This window comes from Meles meles, chromosome 4 (assembly GCF_922984935.1).
Source record: "Meles meles chromosome 4, mMelMel3.1 paternal haplotype, whole genome shotgun sequence".
In the NCBI taxonomy this organism is placed as follows: Eukaryota; Metazoa; Chordata; class Mammalia; order Carnivora; family Mustelidae; genus Meles; species Meles meles.
This window is the reverse complement of record NC_060069.1, coordinates 117,996,946-118,016,177: the sequence shown is the minus strand read 5'-3', so window position 1 is coordinate 118,016,177 and position 19,232 is coordinate 117,996,946. Positions and strand designations below refer to the sequence as shown.

The 19,232-nt window shown below is 38.3% G+C and overlaps 1 protein-coding gene across 2 annotated transcripts in view; it reads left to right on the top strand.

Annotated features, from left to right (window-relative positions):
- CRYBG3 (crystallin beta-gamma domain containing 3) overlaps positions 1-19,232 on the top strand; it is a 111,115-nt gene that overhangs the window by 30,166 nt on the left and 61,717 nt on the right. For both annotated transcript variants that reach the window (XM_046001874.1, XM_046001875.1), the window contains exons 3-4: positions 4,047-4,474; positions 12,922-19,186. In XM_046001874.1, coding sequence (XP_045857830.1) covers positions 4,047-4,474; positions 12,922-19,186 — 6,693 coding nt within the window. The remainder of the gene's footprint in view (positions 1-4,046; positions 4,475-12,921; positions 19,187-19,232) is intronic.

Here is a 19,232-nt window from a genome sequence, read left to right as displayed (position 1 = left end):
CTTCTAAGCTCCACACAGTGATACAGCAATGAGCTTCTTGCTAGACTGTAAGCTCCTTGAAGCTGAAACTATGTCTTCCTAATCAGTGTCTCTGAGGCTTTCCTGTGCTTCCTGTATTAGGCACATAGCAAATAGAGGAGATAGTTGGATGAAATTGACCTAAGGGCACTGCATTATAGCATATTGAGTGTGAAGGAAAAAAAATCAAATCCCCCAGTTACATATGCCTTCTCAGTAGCTTTTGTTGTTATATGTGGAATACCAACATCTTTGAGAGCAACTGGAATTGATGTTTTGTTTGCTTGAATCCTGACTGCTTTCATTCTCCTTGTTGGAACATTGGCAGGCAGTCCTGTTGGCAGGCAGCATTGGCCCTCGCTTGTGGCAGGCTGAATTTTATTATTGTTTAGGCTGAGGGGAAAGAGCAGCTGTTTTAGATCAGACTTAAAATTTTAATTCTATAAATTAAGAATTTATTGTGTTTACTTCAAATAGCAGTGCTCTTTTATGCTAGTTTTTGTTCCTATTTTAGATACCTTTTTCTTGTTGGGAGTATTTCACTGATAGAAGTTTCTCAGAAGAGTATTAGGGAAAAGTTAAGAAATGAAGACCTCCAAGGACAAAAAGTGCTCTTCAGTAAACTGAAGATACAAAGATTCTGGAATAGCAAAGAAGCTGAAAATAAAGAAAAGGAGAAAAAAGTGATTTTTAAAAAGATTATATGTATAAATTTTTTTTTAAGATTTTATTTATTTGAGGGGTGCCTTGGTGGCTCAGTGGGTTAAAGCCTCTGCCTTCGGCTCAGGTCATGATCCCAGGGTCCTGGGATCGAGCCCCACATCAGGCTCAGCGGGGAGCCTGCTTCCTCCTCTCTCTCTGCCTGCTTCTCTGTCTACTTGTGATTTCCGTCTGTCAAATAAAAAAAAATAAAAAAAAAAAAAAGGGGTCAGAATGAGAAGCAGACTCCCTGCTGAGCAGGGAGCCAGATGCTGGACTCCATCCTGGGATCTTGATTCTGGGACTCCAGGATCATGACCTGAGCCAAAGGCAGTGGCTTAACCAACTGAAGCACCCAGGCACCCCAAATTATATATATAAAAGTTTAATCTGGGGACACCTGGGTGCCTCATTCAGGTAAGCCTCTGACTCTTGATTTCAGCTCAGGTCATGATCCTTATGGTCATGAGATCAAGCCCCATGCTCCATGTTCTCAGTGAAGTCTGTTTGTCCATCTCCCTCTGTTTCTCTCCTGTTGACTCTCAAATACAGACATACATAAATAAAATCTTTTAAGAAATAAAAAGGTTAAATGTAAAGGTTTTCAGTTGTTTAGCAAAATGTATCTACTTTGTTGAGAAAGCAGTTTATTGTATTTTGAAAGGAATTATAAAAAATAGTTGAGGCAGTGAAATAATATTTTTGACAAATTGTCTTGAGATTTTATCCATGTCAAGAAATGTAATTTCCTGGGGCGCCTGGGTGGTTCAGTCATTAAGTGTCTGCTTTTGGCTCAGGTCATGATCCCAGGGTCCTGGGATTGAGCCCTGCATAGGGCTCCCTGCTCAGCGGGGAGCCTGCTTCTCCCTCTCCCACTCCCCCTGCTTGTGTTCCTTCTCTCACTGTGTCTCTCTCGGTCAAATAATAAATAAAATCTTTTTAAAAATGTAATTTCCATGTTCTTTTAATGTTCCCCCTTTTGTAAACCATTGCCCTAATTTTATGACTCTTATGAATTTCTGAAAAATGTTAAGAATATTTATGATATTCTAATGAATAGCCTATAGTTTACTTCCTTCAGATAGCTACTCAGGAAGAGCAGTTGTTCATACTAGCTATAGAAAAAAAAAATCATTGTTCTGTTCATGTTACAGTCTTAATTCATTTTGACTCAGGAAGAAATGTTGTGGCTGCTAATTACAACAAATTAAATGACATAGTTAAAGGACAAAAAATATTTATGTGTATCAAGATATTTTCAGGATGTCAGCTAACATTTCTTTTGCTAAACTGAGAGGGCCATTATGTCAGGAGAGGACACAGCTAATTTATAGCACATTCTCCAATAATGAGCACAAGGTTGGAGGGATGAGATGGAGACAAGTGGGAGTGAGTTGCAGTTGAAACCAGTAAAAGGTGAGGCTTAGAATGACTCTGGAAGGTTGGTCATATTCTAAATGTAGAGACTCACAAGTTTTATTAAGTTCCTAACACTTAGAAAAATGCTATCTGTGTGTTTCCTCAAAAATACCCTCTGACTCTGAAGGTGGAGAACAGACTTATAATACTGCTTGTGGGGCATCTGGGTGGTTCAGTGGGTTAAAGCCTCTGCCTTAGGCTCAGGTCATGATCTCAGAGTCCTGGGATCAAGCCCCGCATTAGGCTCTCTGCTTGGCGGGGAGCCTGCTTCCCCCTCTCTCTTCCTGCCTCTCTGCCGACTTGTGATCTGTCAAATAAATAAATAAAAATCTTAAAAAAAAAATAGTGCTTGAAATTAATTTCCTGGGGTAATAGGTTATAAACCTTTTCTCAAGCTTTCATATGCTAAGTTTTAACTGTTAGTGGTTAATGGAACACTGAATTAAAACTATTTTGAGGGCGCCTGGGTGGCTCAGTGGGTTAAGCCGCTGCCTTCGGCTCAGGTCATGATCTCAGGGTCCTGGGATCGAGTCCCGCATCGGGCTCTCTGCTCGGCGGGGAGCCTGCTTCCCTCTCTCTCTCTCTGCCTGCCTCTCTGCCTACTTGTGATCTCCTGTCTCTCGCTGTCAAATAAATAAATAAAAAAAAAAAATCTTTAAAACTATTTTGAATTTGAATTAAAATATGGAAAGAGGTAAACAAGTAACATTGAGATCATGATGCTCTTGCCTGCTTGAAGATCAGCTTCTTATAAAACTGTCATGTGAAATCACAGTGGCTTAAGGTGACTTTACCTTGCTGTACTGATCTTTTTTCTGACTCACACTGGAGCTTTTCTTTTATAAGGACTAGTGAGCATGACATCTGACAGATACTGTCAGACAGGCATTCCTTCTACAAGTAGATGAGCAGGCATGTTTGGAAGGCAGGCTGAGTTAGCACATGGGCCTACGGTTAATGAAGCTTCAGGGAAGAGTGTGACAAGGAATGCCAGCAAGCTCCTTGATAGAGCAGCTCCGTCTTGCCCCAGAGAGTACACATGAGTGTGAATCTGTTTTGCTATTAAGTTCATTATGAGCAGTAAAACACACCCTGAGAAGTGTTGGACATCTGCAGGAATTCCCAGAACTGTGCAGGTTTGTGTTAATGCACATCTGAGGATTTGGTAGTTTACTATTAAGGATAATGGGCTTTCCTCTAAATTGATACACCATGTTGCTGTCTTTTTTCATCTTTTTGAGAAACAATTTTTACACAATGTGGCAGCTTCTTTGTGGGTTAGGACAGTGCCAAAATGAGGTCTATTTAGGTTTACCTATTGTACAGAGTACTTGAAAGTACTGTCCATTAGTTCTGAGTAATGAAGGCTAAATTTAAATATAATAACATTTGCCATGATCTGTCCCTTTATTTATCTCTCCCTATGCATCTCTCCCTTCTTCTCATTTTGTACCCTAACATCCACTCATCTTTAACTTCTTAGAAGCTGTCACATGACTAAATAGAGTGGGGGAGGAGGGAGGAAGAGAGCTAGGGAAGGAGGGGGATGAACAAGCATCACATAGTCAGGTAGTAGGTGTTCTTCCGAGGGCACTTCTAGGAATACTCCTCTGTGTTATGTCCTCTGCTGTCACTGACACCAAACCTGGACCAGTTACTCCTGTTCTGGCTTCCCACATGGGGTGTATTTCTTCCTTCATGACATTTACTATATAGCCTTATTTAAGTTGTGCTGACCGTGCCCTTCCCTAGACTGTAAACAGCCTGAGGAATCAGAAGCCATCAGTCAGTCTTACTCACAGTTGTATCCCTGGCATCTGGCACAAAGTGTGTCATATGATACTTTATTAGTAGATCTGTGTGATTTTTTAAAATGATGACGTTTATTATTCTCTGTTTTGTTTTCAAAGATTCCCCAAGGTGGGGACAAAAGGAACCATGCTGAGAAGTTAATCACTCTTCCACCGCAGGAAGATTCCAAAAAGCCAAATGACCTTTCCCGTTCCACCTCAGATACCAAAATAGGAGAAAACGATCGACAGCCAAAAGAAAGCTTTTTTCAGTTTCTTGGTAACTTATTCAGTATCTCAGGAAAAGCATCTCTTAGTGATGCCAAGCAGTCTTCTTTCAAAGGTGACCATGACAGAACTGAAAAAGATCTACAAAATCCCAGTGACCATCCTGGGGAAGAGGTCAAAAGGGAGAAGGAGATTTTCAGTGGCTCCCTGGGAACAAAGGCACTTCCAGCAGAAGAAGCAGAGAAGGCAGATGAATCCTCAGATGCCTTTTCTTTGGATACAACACAAGACAGTGAACAGGAAACCAGTGATTTACTAAAGTAAGTTTACAGTTAGCCAAAAAGTGAGTTTTGGACCTAGTTTTTAAGCCTCAGTTCTACTCTTATTAATTAAGGGGAATGGAAGTATTCTGTAATGTCCCTGCTATTAGGTAATTAAAATTAATGATTTTAATAATTAAATTTAATAATTAAATTAAAATTAATGATTCTGTGTATCATACATATCATCTAGGGCCTTAGGACCTATTTTAAGGGGGCAGTACTGATACCTTTTAGGTGCTAACTTTGTTATAGTGCAAGTTTTATTTCTAATTTAAGACTTCCTTGAATGAGAGTGTTTTCTGTTGTCTGAATTCTTCCTCTATTAGGACAGGCAGTGAGTTTAGGATCTGCATTTCGGGAACAAAAATGATTCTAAGGTTTGTATTCACATTCTGTTAATATCTTTGTGGAATGAAATTAGAGGGGTTAGAAACGTTAAAGTGACTCTACTTGTAAAACTGGCCTTGTAATCCATTTCCACAGCTGAGAAACTGAAATCTTACAAACATATAAAGATTATTTCACCATTCCTTTTTTCTTTCTTTGACTAACAAACAGGCCCTAACTTGTTTTTCTTTTACTCAAATGAGCTTTAAGGATTATTTTCTACACAGGATATGTGTATAACAATGTTTAGTCCTTTAACCATTTTGTGTAACACAGAAGTATTCATTATTAGCTAATATTTTATTTTTAAGCCTGTGAATTGTATTTGAAGAGGTCATCAGTAAATATATCTGTGTAGTTCTTTATAGTTTCAGAGCATCTTCATGTATATATTTTGAGGTAATTCCTCATAGGGAACTCCAGAAGTAGACACAGATCCAACTGATATTTGTGAGAAACTGAGATGCAGATAGATTTCAGTTTGCCCATGAAGACTTATGGGGGTAGAGCTTGCCCTAAAAGACATCGGTGTATTGAATTTGAAACAGTGTTGTACTAGTGTAATATTTACTAAACATTTAAATGGAACAGAATAGATTGTCTAGAAGTAGACCCTTTATATATGTGATGGATGTGGTGGCATTTTTATGTTCTTTTTAAAATTTTTAAATTTTTTTTCCTGTTTATATAAAAGAGGACTTTGAGCTTTGCGCAGTGGCAGTATTGTAGCCAATGAGATTTATCCCAGGTGTGATTATTGCTAATTAAAAGAGGACTTTGTGAAATTGGTTAATAGTTTGGAGAAAAACATAAAAGCTAGATAATTAACTCATTGGTATATTAAAACAAAATGGAGGAACAAATGTTTTTTTAAAAATACACAACTGAGAGTAGCTAAATGAGAATTATTCTGTGTTGGTGGGAAACAGCTTTCTTTTTTTTTTTTTTTTTTTTTTTTAATTTTTTCGAGAAACAGCTTTCTAAGCATGATAGCAATGGAAAGTGTCAGGAAGGAGATTAGTAGATTGGATTACTTCTAATTCTCAAACCCATATGTCAAACAAAATAAAAAATGATACATTATATGGGCAAGTGAAAAAATTAGGTACAAAAAAATGTCAGAATGCTTTAACTGATAAGCATTTTAGTTACTAGCTCAATGATAGAAGAAAACAGCAACCGAGATAAACAAATAAAGTAATATAAAGGGCTAATACATAAGTGGAAGAAAGGCTTATTCTCACCAGCAGTCAAGGAAATGGAAACTACAATGGAGTAACCGTTCTCCTATTGAATCGATAACAGTAATACTAAATGATGATTTTCCATATTACTCAGAGTTGGTACAGCTGATGCTCCATATAAAGTGCTCAGAGTAGAGGCCACAGTTCAGAGCAATGTGTGTCAAGAACCTCAACTGTGTAGGTTATTTCTAATGATAGACATGACTGTTGCTGAAACATTATTTATGGGAACATATCATTAGAAACAAATGTCCAACAGCAGAAATGGTTGAATTGAGGTACCTCTGTAATAAAGTAGTGCTATTTAAAATGTGGGGTTTGGATTAGCAGCATCAGCATCACCTAGGATCATCAGAAATACAAATTACCTTGGGAGTAGGGCCCAGCAGTCTTCTAACAAACTCTCCAGATAGCTTTTTGTACCAGAGAACTTAAAGTGGTAGGGATTTTGAGGTTGTTGTATGGGAATTAGGTGGTTTGGAAAGTTTGTGTTTTTTCCCCTCCTTTTTTTTTTTTAATCCCCCTTTGGTTTTAATTAGTAGGTCAGGTTTATTTCTTTGGTACTAGACAGAAGAAAATGGAAGATGATACTGTGCCTCTTATTTCTTGTCGGTAAAGCCTTCCTCATTAATAGAACAATTGCTTATGGCAATTACCAGAACCAGCTCCACAAAGCTTTTGTCTTGACTAAGATACAAGCTTCCTCTGGCCCAGCTTCAGAAGCCCTACAAATTACCAGGTGTAGAATAGCAGTTAGTAACTTCCTATGGACAAATGTCAATTTGTTTAGGAATTATCATATAAAAGTTGAATACCATTTTGTTTAATAGTTTATCTTGACAATTTGATTAAGAACTACTTATAACCAGTTTTAGAAATATGTATTTGGGGAAGATATTTACTTATAATTTAAGACCATACTAAAAGTATTAAAGTTCTTTTAGTTCTGTGATACAAATTTACTAAAAGCAAGGATATATTTAATTTTTTAATCAAAATCATGAGAATATTCCACATATAAAATGTTATTTAAAATTAAGATTTGTTGATGTAAAATGAACAAACCTATAGAATCTCTGGAAGTAAGAGTTTTATTCAAGCGCAAGTTAGAACAGCTGGCTGTAAAACACATCCTTCACAGGGAAGAAAATGCTCTGGGGAACAGTTTTTACAGGGTTATATACTTTTTGACATCAAAAGATTATAGGTTAGGATATAGGGAGGAATCACAGGTTTTAACGTCAAGGAATATAGGGAGTAGGAGCATTGATCAATATCTTAAGGACAAGATGGTTTTCTGTTAGCCACTCATTTATAAAGCAGGTGTACAGTGTATGCTTGGTGAGCCTTATATCAGGCTTCTGGATTAAGCAAAGTTATTAACATACAGTCATGCTGACTCAAAGAAATCTGAAATGGCCTCTCTTGTATCTCAGGACTTTAGAGAGTGTTTTCTCTCATCAAAGTCTATACTTCTGAAATTAGTAGGAGAGTTCTGCATCACAAAAAATTTCAGTTTTTTAATATAAGAAAGAGTGAATTAACTGAGGTTTTTGCATCATCTTTATCACATAAAAATGGCCCTACTATTATTTCTCTATAGATCTTTTATAGTTGGAATGTACTAAAAATGGTTAATAATTAGCTTAATTTAGACAGCTTTATATTCTGTGCTGTATAATGCTGTCTATTACTAAAATATCAAACATACATTTGAAATCACTATCATAGTTTTCAAAATTTGGACAAGTTATGACCTATAATTTGAAGAGTGTTTTAAAAAAAAAACTACTCAATAGTCATTGTAAATGATTTCATCTTCACTTACTTAAAAATAATAAACAGCTTTATAATTGTTCTTATGTATAGTTCACTATGCAGAATTCATTTTTAATATCCATAAAGCCTTTCATTAAACCTGTTTGGTAACAACTTTTAGAGTGTCTTCCATACATTAACTTATGCTTCCAGAATACTTAGGAAGCTACTTCATTGTTGGGTTGAAATTTTAAAAAGTTCTGTTGTTTTTTGTTTTCAACAGATTCATATCAATAATGAACTTTTTTTCTGTCAAAGCTTTATTTCGATTTAAAAAATATTACTGTGGGCACATGGGTGGCTCAGTTGGTTAAGCATCTAGTTCTTGATTTTGGCTCAGGTCATGATCTTAGGGCTGTGAGATCGAGCCCTGCATCACCCACCTTGTGTTAGGTATTAGAGCCTGCCTAAGATTCTCTCACTCTCCCCCTGCCCCTATCCCCCAATTAAATAAATAAAATTTAAAAATTGCTGGATTTGCAACTTTTCTGTACATGGAAAAGTTACAAGTTTTTTTGATATTGTTAACTAAGTATTTGAAAGGAAATATGTCTTAATGCTGAAAAGGTAGCTTAATCATACTTTCCTAAAAATAAGTTAGATACTTTGCTCTAAGGCAATATTTTTAGGCTGTTATTTAGAATTTTCTTTGAAGAATGATACATGTCTTTGATTGACCTTTGAAATATTTGGTATATCAAATATAAAAAAAGAGTACAGCCCTGTGTGGTATTTAGAGGCTTAATAAATCTTTACATGTTAGGTATGTCTTGGGCTAAAATGCATAAAACTTTTTCAGATTTCCAGTGTGTACATATGTTAACTTAAATACTTGAAATGTATAGGTATGTTATTTTGTTCTCCCTGCCCCCCCCCCCTTTGTCTGGATACAGTGTTTTTATCTGTTCTATGAGAAGGTAGGGCTTTCTAAGCTCCTCCTGTTCTTTAGGGGGGCTGGGATGAAAACACAAATGTCAAGGTTGGGATAGTCTCTTTGTGTTGGGGATGAGTTAGAGGCAACGACGCCCCAGCGGTTAATAGCTTCTCTCTTCCTTTTGTGCTCCTACTAGAGCTGGTGGTCCAGGGGTTTCTTTAAGACTCCTTGGAGGCCATGTGGACCTTAAGGTGCTCCACTTGGTTTCTGTAGCTAACTTCATTGTTATACCAGGAAATGAGCTAGACAAAATGATATTTGAGGTCAATGCCAGTCCCAGCATCAAAGATGAAAGAGTGGGGTTTACTATTAAAGTTTCAGGAGACAACCCTCTGATGCTTGTTTCACTACCTTCTTGATGTCATCATTTCTGGAGGTTTTCTCCAGGTGTCAGGTCAGATCCACAACTGACATGTTGAGCGTGAGGACATGGAACAACATGCCAGGGTGCTTCCCATTCAGCTCAGGGATGACCTTGCCTACAACTTTGGTGATGCCAGTAGAAACAGGGATGATGATCTGGGCAGCCCATTGGCTATAATACTACAGCTTCACAGAAGAGCCATCACAGTCTTCTGGGTGGCACTGATGGAATGGACTGTGGTCAGAGTCCCTCCACAATGCCAAAGTTGTCGTGGATGACTGTGGCCACAGAGGCCAAGCAGCTGGTGGTGCAGGAGGCATTGCTAACAATCTTGAGGGAGTCGTTACACTTCTCATGGTTCACACTCATCACAAACATGGAGGCATGAGCAGAAGGGGCCTCTTGGCTCTACCCTTCAAGAGAATTCTAGCCTTCTTCATGGTGGTGAAGGCACCAGTGGACTCCACAACATACTCAGCATAAGCATCACACCATTTGATGTTGGGAGGATTTCGCTTCTGAGAGATGACGATGGACTTTCCATTGATGATGAATTTCCCGTTCTCAGCCTTAACTGTGCCATTGAGTTTGACATGGGTGGAATCATACCAGAATATATAGACCATAGAGTTGAGGTCAATTAAGGGATCATTGGTGGCAATGGTATCCACTTTTCCAGTTAAAGCAGCCCTGGAGATCAGACACCAGTCCATCTGAGACTTGACCTTCACCCTAGTGTCTTGGGAATGCAGCTGGCACTGCACAAGAAGACCTTGCTCTCTGTCAAGGGTGGGAGGAGTAGAGACCCTGTTTTACTTTGTTCTTACTATGTTAGGATCGCATACCTTTGGTTATATAGGATGAACTGTAGGTCCCATACACAGTTTACATAATACGTGAAATTAATTAAAAAATACTTCATTAATACTTTTTTAATACTTAATACTTTTCTCTATATTCTCTAAATATTATTTTCAGCTTATGAAAAATCTTTTTAATTTTCCATCTTCAGTCTATTTTTAAAGTTGCATGTTTTTGACATTTCCAGTTTATTTACTAGAGAAAATGGCAATTAAAGAACAGTTTTATATTCTTGATACTACTCAATTATGGAGACTCAACTGCATCCTGGGAAAGAATGATGTAGAAAATAGACTACATTGGCATGACTAACCTTTTAAAAAGAGGGAGTACAGGTCATCAGTACCTGACAGAACTAATTATAGTATATGAAGCTAAGCTTGAAACTTTGATGCTCAGTACTTTAAACATGATAATATAGTTGTTCAGTATAAACAGAACATATTTTAGTTACAATTATATAACATTTCCACCCAGGTACTGCAGGAGATTATCTACTTAGAAATTTAAACTAGTTTGTATAAATCAATCACTTTAGTTGAAACTACCCAGCAAGTCCTAAAAAATGGAGGAAAAGATTTCCCTCACCCCTGAAAGGACTCCAAAACTACCAAAAGGCATTATTAGAGGGAGTTGAAATTTAATGGGTTTTCTGTTTGGTTTATTTTATTGGAAAAACTTTTAGATGAAAAGGTGCATTATTGGATTGGTGCAGGATAAAATGTGTTGAGGTGTTTTCAGGACGGAGTTGGTAGTAAGAGAACTAAGGTTCCTAGAATAAAATTCTGATTCCTATCTCATTTCTTGTTTCTTTGGACATTATATATATTTCTTTGTGTAGACATTTTTATTTTATCAGTCTTTTGAGGAAAAAAAATACTGCAGCCTGTTGCAAGTCGGTTGTAAGTATAAAATATTAAAGCTTTGAGAGAAAAACTGACCAAACAGTAAAATTTCTTGTAATTTATTCAGGCTTCTGGATCTTCATATGCTGTTCTGAAGGCATTTGTATTTTCTGAATAATTAGTATAGTTTGATACCAGATTTCACCAGTAATGGTAATTTACCTACATGGATTTTTCTTTTTCTGTATTTCTATAGACAGTTACCTTATTTACTTTTGAGTTTGTTTCATAACAGTCTTTGATCTAGCTTAACACATGCTGAAGCTAAAACCACTTTTGTAAGACAAAACCTTTCTCTGTACTTCTCCTTCAGGTGCTTTCTGATGGACAGTAAAAACGTGCATGTTACCATACAAAGTTTTACAATGGTGTGATAGTATTTGAGGGGCCAGCAATTAAATAGATTGAAATACATTATTTCAGCTAAAATTCAAGAAATACATATGAGGCACAGTTGATGAAAAATTGACATTGTGTCAAAGGAGTTTTACTTTCTCTTTGATCATGTAGACAAGTCTAGTGTTCTTGATGTTGCTGCTTTAAAGTTGGGGAGAAAATGTATTATTTTAGATACTGGGATATTGGTAAGTGGATTACTTATTCATATGGATTCTATCATGTTTTTTTAAATTATATGTTTAATCTGAAAAAATTAGAACACCAAATTTTTCTACCATCCATTGTTAGAGTCAAGACACTAAAATGAAACTAGAGTTCAGAATTTAAAACACTTTTATATCTTCTGTTATAATTAAGACAGTCTGGAATAAATTGCAAACTAAGCATTTACTGTCATTGCTTTACTTAGTCATTCGTTAATTCACAGAAAGTTATTACACATGTGCCATTTCCCAGATTTTGTAGGGGGCATTTAAAAATATAAAGATGATTAAGACACAATGCCTTCCTTCAAATAGCCACCAGGCGAGCAGGGGGAAAATTAATAAGTGCCTACATCTTTATAATTTAATATGGCAAATGCTGTGCTCAGGGTTCTTTGCACCCACAGATCAGAGGCTAACTGCCCTATTAGGAAAGGGCCCCTGGGATAGGTATGCTCTGGAGATAACTTGTGAACTTGTGAAGATGCTAGAGTTTCTCTCTCAGGCTGGAATTGAAGGGGAGAGAATGGTATGTATAATGGGTTAGTAGGCAGCATCAGATAGCATGAGCACCCCCAGAGACAAATTCTTCAAAAGAGTGGGAGGCTGAGAGTGGAGGAATTTTGTGTTGGCTCTGAGAAGAAGTAGAGAACCTTTTCCAGAAGTCCCTGCACTTACCCAGTTTTTAATACTCACTACACTGATCAAATATTTGAAGACCTTAACATGAGAGGATTTTTAAGGCAATTCTGTCATTGAGTTAACTAATGTATACTGAATGCTTGACATGGGCTACACATCTCACCAGTTGTTTTCCTTTAAAAGTTCTCTCCCTGTGTGCTCAAATTTGCTGTTTAAATTCATATCTAAGAGTAAAGGAAGAGAAGCTTACTGTGATCCTCTGATATGGTGGAGAAATCTGTATCCATGAACTTGCCAGTATGAGACATACAGGCAGTGTGGTCCTTCCAGTGAAGCACTCCTTTGAGATTATAACTAAAGCCCAAGCCTTGGACTTGTCAGTCTACATTCTCCCCATTAACCACAGTGACAGAGATGTACATTCAGGTATGGGGAAATATTCTAAGGAGCTCAGACATGCATGCTGCCTTGACATTCACATGCTGCTTGTCAAAGCTTTATTATTATTATTATTATTTTTTAAAGAAAGACAGGTTTAACCTAAAACATTTTAGGATCTCCTCCTCCAATTAATACGTATTAAAAGTTGGAGTAATTGGAAAGATAGACTTTCCCACACTTTCTAGGATTACTACTAAGTGTTACTAATTATATTTCCTGATACTATTGTGCTGTTGCTTTTTACAGACAACTGGATGGCAAACCAGAGAGGCCTTCAGAGAGGCCTTCAGTAACGTATGCAACATATCGAGGCCCCAGACAAATCAGGAAATATTTGAAGCACCAGTCTGCATTGGAAACTGTGACTCCCTCGGACAGAGAAAATGAAAGTTCTGACTCTAGTACAAGCATCCATATTGCCCCTGGCAGTGAGACAGAGGCAGGGATGGCATCGTCATTATCATCAGCTAGCACAGACGTATCTGTGAAAGGACATTTGTTCGAAGGCCTTTTAGAAGACTCTGATTGTAGTGAAGTAAATCTTAACACAGAAAGCCATCTGACAAACAACCCAGAATTGCCCAATACTGCTTTTTCTAAGGATGTTTTAAATAAAAATGATCCTGGGGGACCTGTGAGAAGTAGGTCATGCCCTTCTTCTGGGACTAACTCCAGCTCCCCTGTTACAGAATCTGACTCACAGCACCATTTAAATGGTGCACCAGTTTCTCATACTGACAGAAATTTGGTATTATGTTCAGTGTTGTTTACAGGAAGTAACGGTAGTAAAATTCCTTCCAGTTCAGATTTTCAGAGGGTAACAGAAACTCCAGTGAAGGAAGCCAGTTCGGTGATGAGTGATGGAACCTTGGTGCATAGAGAACATGTTGAGCCTGTGAGCCCTGCTGTTTCTGACTTCTCTTGTAGGAAATCTGATGGGAGCAACACTACCAAACAGGGAAGTACAGATTTGCCAAATTCAAATAAATCAATTAGGCTTGAAGATCCACAGTTGCCAGAGAGTAAGTGTTCTGACAAGCAAACCACAGATAACTCAGCAGAGCAGACTGCCAATCACACCAGTATCCCCACTCTTCAGAGACGTGCTGTGACAGAACCTGTAAATGAAGGAGACAGATTGTCTGCTCAAGACTCACAGAAAAAATTGGCTGCTAGAGGAATCAAACAAGAAACAGAAAGCACCTTGGTTGGTGAACCCACAGCTTCAAGTCTTGTAAAAGCTCCAAAAGATAGAATTGAGTCATTACTCAAAGATACTGACCAGTCGTTTGTAACAGAAACCAGAAAGCCTGATTTTTGGCCCCATGGCCAAATGTCTCACGTGGTTAGATTAAATCAAAACAACCCTACTTCTGTAAAACATATCAGTGAATCAGCCATTGTAGCATGCTTAGAAAGTAAAATTGCACCTGAACTGAGTCTTGAACCTACCCGAAAGCACATTTCAGAATCTCTTCTTGATTCTGAGAGCCTTCAACAATCCAAAGCATCACCTGGTGTCAGAACATCCCTTACCCTTGATTGTAAAAAATCAGATTTAGGTATTTCATCTCCTACCTTTGTTTCCAGAGTTCCAAGCAAATTAGATATTCCTGTTTTAAAGGACGAATGTTCTTCTGTGCTCCCTGAAACAGGGGATGTCAACATTGTTGGTATTTCCATTCAGCCTGGTCAGTGTCAAGAAGAAAATGTGGCAAATCATGTTGAGGCAGCAGATGGGAAGAGTCTTCCTGCTTGCCTTCATCTTAAGCATGCCTCTGCAGCTCTAGAATCCAAGGACGTTCTTCCTGAAGGTGAAAAAGGCCAATTTCCACTAGATCTTAAAGCCAGAGATGTTCATGTAACTAGAGCAGACTCGAGATTGGAATCTGAAAGTTTCTTTGAGGACCACAGTTCCATTTCATTTCAAGACCCTATTAAAGGAGAATTGATGCTTTCAAACACAAGACCAAGTAAGAGCACTATAGAGAAGTCTCATTCTCTTTCCTTGGAAACCAAACCTAACATTGCCAACATTTTATCAAAAGTGGAAGTCGATGGTCAGAACAGTGTTCCTATTGATCTGCATTCTGGAAGAGGGAACACTATAGCCCTCTCCAAGATAGCTGTTTCCCAAACAGAGCCCAGAGACATTTCTCAGGATAAAATTTCTTCTCCATTTGAAGTTACAGATCTTCCAGGAAAGCTTGTTTTATTGAAATTAAGTTCCCAAGAGGTTGAACAGAGCATAAGTTTTCAATTGATGGACCATAAAGAGAGCAAAGAGAAGTATTCATTTTCTGACCCTGAAGAGAATTATCAAACTGAAGTTTCTCTTCCTGCCTCCAAATACCAAGGTATTCAGGAAACAGAGGCAGAAGCCCTAGTTTATCTTCCTGCTTTTCCCAAAAGTAATACAGCTGAGATTTTACCTCCTGTTCCTAATGAAAAAGTCACTAGGCAAATGGCACAGAATTATGAAGCTAGTGCTTGTGTAATTCATCAGTCTTCAGATATTTGTGGGACTAGAAAGATGTCTGATTTCTCAGAAACGGCAAAACTCAGCCTAACTAGTGCTTCCTCACAGTTCCAAGAAACTGACAGCACAAAAGTAAATTCACCCTTTCTGGATTCTGATAAAAGTTCAGAAAAAAATGCTTTTGCATCTGAGGATTCACACTTTCATAATGCTCCTGTGCTGAAATCAGAAAAGAAAGCCTTATTTCATAGAAAGAAAGAGAATCCTCATTTCCTAAGTGATAGTATTGATAGCATATCTTCCTCCAGTAACTCTGAAGAACTTAGTATGGTTTTAAGTTCACATAATCCCCCAAATTTTAGGTCTGTAAAAGTTACCATGGATGCCACACATGAAGGTGCCTCTTTAACTAACCTGCTGTACCCTAAGAGCTCTTATTTGGAATTGGAAACATCTGTCCCCAAAGGGTCAGAAGTGACCCCATTTCAGGAACATTTTGGGAATCCTGCTGGGAAGGGATCTCTTGATTTCCCAACTGCTGCCCAATTTGATAATCCCACGGAAGCAGAGACTGGAGCAGTTGCTGGGGCTCCAACGTCAGTTAACAGCTCAAGCCAGCAGTGTTCTGAAGCATCTGCTGAGCACATAGAAGCAAGGAGGAGAGCACATGACCAACTTTTGGACCTCAAAAGTGGTTTACTAAAAAAGGCTGATACATTGATTAGTGAAATTTTTACCTCTGTCAGGGAAGAATTAAAATCCAAAAACACAGTTGCTACCTGCCAGGAGCATATAGCCACAGACGGCGTAATGAATCCAGGTACTCCGAAAGAAGACATCCCTGAGAATAACCCATCAGAAGGGACACTGACAGGGACCCAATTGACAGAACATTTGGAAGAGCAGGGTATGGAAAGCAGGTCAGCTATCCAAGGGGAAGAAAATGTCTGTGTTTCTCCTACAGCTGGTGAGAAGAGTCTCCTTTTTGATTCTGATAGAATGAATTTATCTTGTTTGTTAGAAGATCAAGCTAGGGAATTAGTCAATGAGATTATTTATTCAGCCCAAGAAAATTTGACAAATGATGCTTTTGAAGATACTGAGGATATCTGGGATTCTGAACTTCAGGATAATACTTCAGAAATTATGAACAGTGATAGTGTTAAGCCACACGATACATTAAGGGAGTTCTTGGTGTCCGAACAGGCGGTAAATCAAGGCACATGTGAAATTAGTGAAAATAAAGTATTAGGTAGGTTCTTCTCCGTAAGTGACCTAGTTAATGACACAGAGTCAGCTAAAGGAAGAGAAATTGTTCTCTACCAAAAGTCCCCTTTTTCTGGAAATGGAGCTGGACAGTCTGATAGTAGAAATTTGCTGAAATCAGATACTGTTTTGCTAGTTGAAGACACATGTCATACAGGGTTAGATAATGTAAAAACGCATTTATTTTTCAAAGAGGACTCTAAAGAGAAAGTGGAAATAGAGTGTGTGGATAATCACAAAACTGGGACAGAGAATACAAGGACTCTTGTATTAAATTTCAAATGGCCTCCATTTGCAAATGATGACCTTCATGTACCCGGGACATCCAAAAGCAGTTTGTCTGATAGTCTTGTGTGTATATCTGAAAAAAGCTCACTGGGACACAGTAATAAAAGCACACTCCTTACATCAGAAGTAGGGAAAGTACACAAGAAAGATATTGAAGTAAATATGGGGAAAATGGAGCTTAGACCTTCCATGTTAGAACTGGGAGAAACAAACAAAAAGGATGCTGAGTTGAATATTATGAAATATGAGGCAGTCCCTCCTATGTCAGAGATGGGAAGAGCATATGAAAAGGAGGCTGAATTGCATATCACAAAAACTGAGCCAATAGCTGACATTCTTACAGTGGGAGAGATATACCAAGTAGATGCTGAGAGGTATATTGAAAAAACTGAGGGATTACCTGCCATTTTAGGAATGAAAAAAGCTTATAAAAAGAGAGATATTGAAGGTAATCTTGGCAAAACTGACATGCTGCCTGTTATTTCAGAAGTGAAAAGTATCTACCAAAAAGATGCTGAGGTAATTACTGGAAAGACTGAAATGATACTTCCCACATTAGAGATGGAAAATATTTACCAAAAGGATGCTGAAGGGGATATTGTAAAGACTGAGGTGACACCTGTTGGATTAGAAATTGGAAATATTTACCAAAAACATGCTGAAGGTGATGTTGGCAAGACTGGGATTACAGCGGTTATGTCAGAAATGGAAGATCTCTACCAAAAAGACTTTGAGGGGATTACTGAAAAGACTGAATTGATACCTGCCACATTAGAAATGGAGGATATTTACCCAGAGGATGCTGAAGGAGATATTGAAACTGAGGTGATACCTGTTGGATTAGAAATGGAAGATACTTACCTAAGGGATGCTGAAGGGGATATGGACAAAGCTGAGGTTATGCCCATTATGTTAGAAGTGGTCAATATCTATGAAAAAGATGTCGAAGGCATCACTGGAAAGACTGTAAGACCTGTGTTGGAAATACCTTATCAGAAGGATGCTGGAGAGGGTATTAGGAAAACTGAAATGATAGAAGTGGAAGAAGCACACAAGGCAGTAGCCCCTGCCTCCTTAGAAATGGAAAAACCGTGTAAGAGAGAGGCTAAAGAGATACTCGGCATGATTGTGTCCATGCCCTCTCCAAGAGAAATGGAAAGACTATCTCCACAAGATTCTGATGAGGCTCTCAGGAAACACAAAGTGTTATCCACAATGATAAACATTCAGAAAACATACGGAACAGATCCGGAATTGCCTGTTACACAAGCAGAGGCCATGCCTCCCATACATGAAGCTGAAGAAACCCCACAAGAGTCTGGTGGACAGAGTCTTGGGGAAATGGAGAGAGATCCCCCTGAGAGGAAGGAAGGCTTGATAGTGTGTGACAACAGACTTGCCTCCTCCTATTTCAGGGGATATGAATCACCGACATTAAGTAAGGATTATGAAGGCTACCCAGCTTTAGCAACGCCAGATTTTCAACCTGAGAGTATCACAGGGAAGCTAGACAGAAGATTATCTGTGACTGCACTAGATAACCAAATAAGAGATGATAATTATAGTAGTGAAAAAGAAGAATCTAAATTAGCTTTTGTTTCTCAGGATGAACAAGAAAATTCTTCCTTTACTATACTATATGAAGAACCCCTTCAAGATGAGGATAGGTGTGCTACTGCAGAAGTAAGAAGAACACACTCTCTCTTGTTTCCTGAGACATCCACGGACAGCATGCCTGTTTTTGCATGCGAGAGGTCTGAGAGCAGAACTGACCTCGTCCATCATTTTGAAAAGGATACTAAATTAGGTGAGACATCTGATAGTGATAGTTCAGAGTCATTCTTATCAGTAGAGGCCAAAAGGTACAAAATTTATCCCTTAGCTTTGTCTCCCATTTATGAAGATGACAGTTCTCAGGAGGACATTCTGTCCAGCGAAGTCTCTCCTGGTCACCATGGCTCCACAAAATCAAGAGAGAGTGCAAGCCAGCCCTCTTCTGTTTTATCCCTTCTCCAGTCAGTATCAGAGCGTTTAAAGATGAATTTTGATGAAGACAGACAAGGAGTAGAGGAAGAAGAGGAGGAAGAAGAGGAGGAGGAGGAGGAGCCATTACATAAAGGAAGCCTGAGAGCTAGGAGGAAGGAAACCTTCAAACGGCCAGACCCTTCCATCGCATTTTACCCAGATGATAGTCAGGAAAGGACTGGAATTTCTAAGAATCCATATGTAATGTCAAATGAACCTACTACCTCCACCCTGCAAGTTGGTCTGTGGCCAGAAAAGGCTTCATTTCTACAGAAATCTGACCTTACTTCCAAACTACATTCTTCTTTAAAGAGTGCTTATCATCAGTATTTGCAGACTTCTAAAACCCATTCCTCAGAGAAAGGAGCCCGATTTGGTGGGATTTTTCAGGAACCAGTGTCAAAATATTTCCAAGCTCAGGACATCTCAGGCAGATTAAGCCCGTTCACAGAGGTAAGTTATTTTGATTATTAAGTAGTGAGGTAGTTAACTAGTTAAC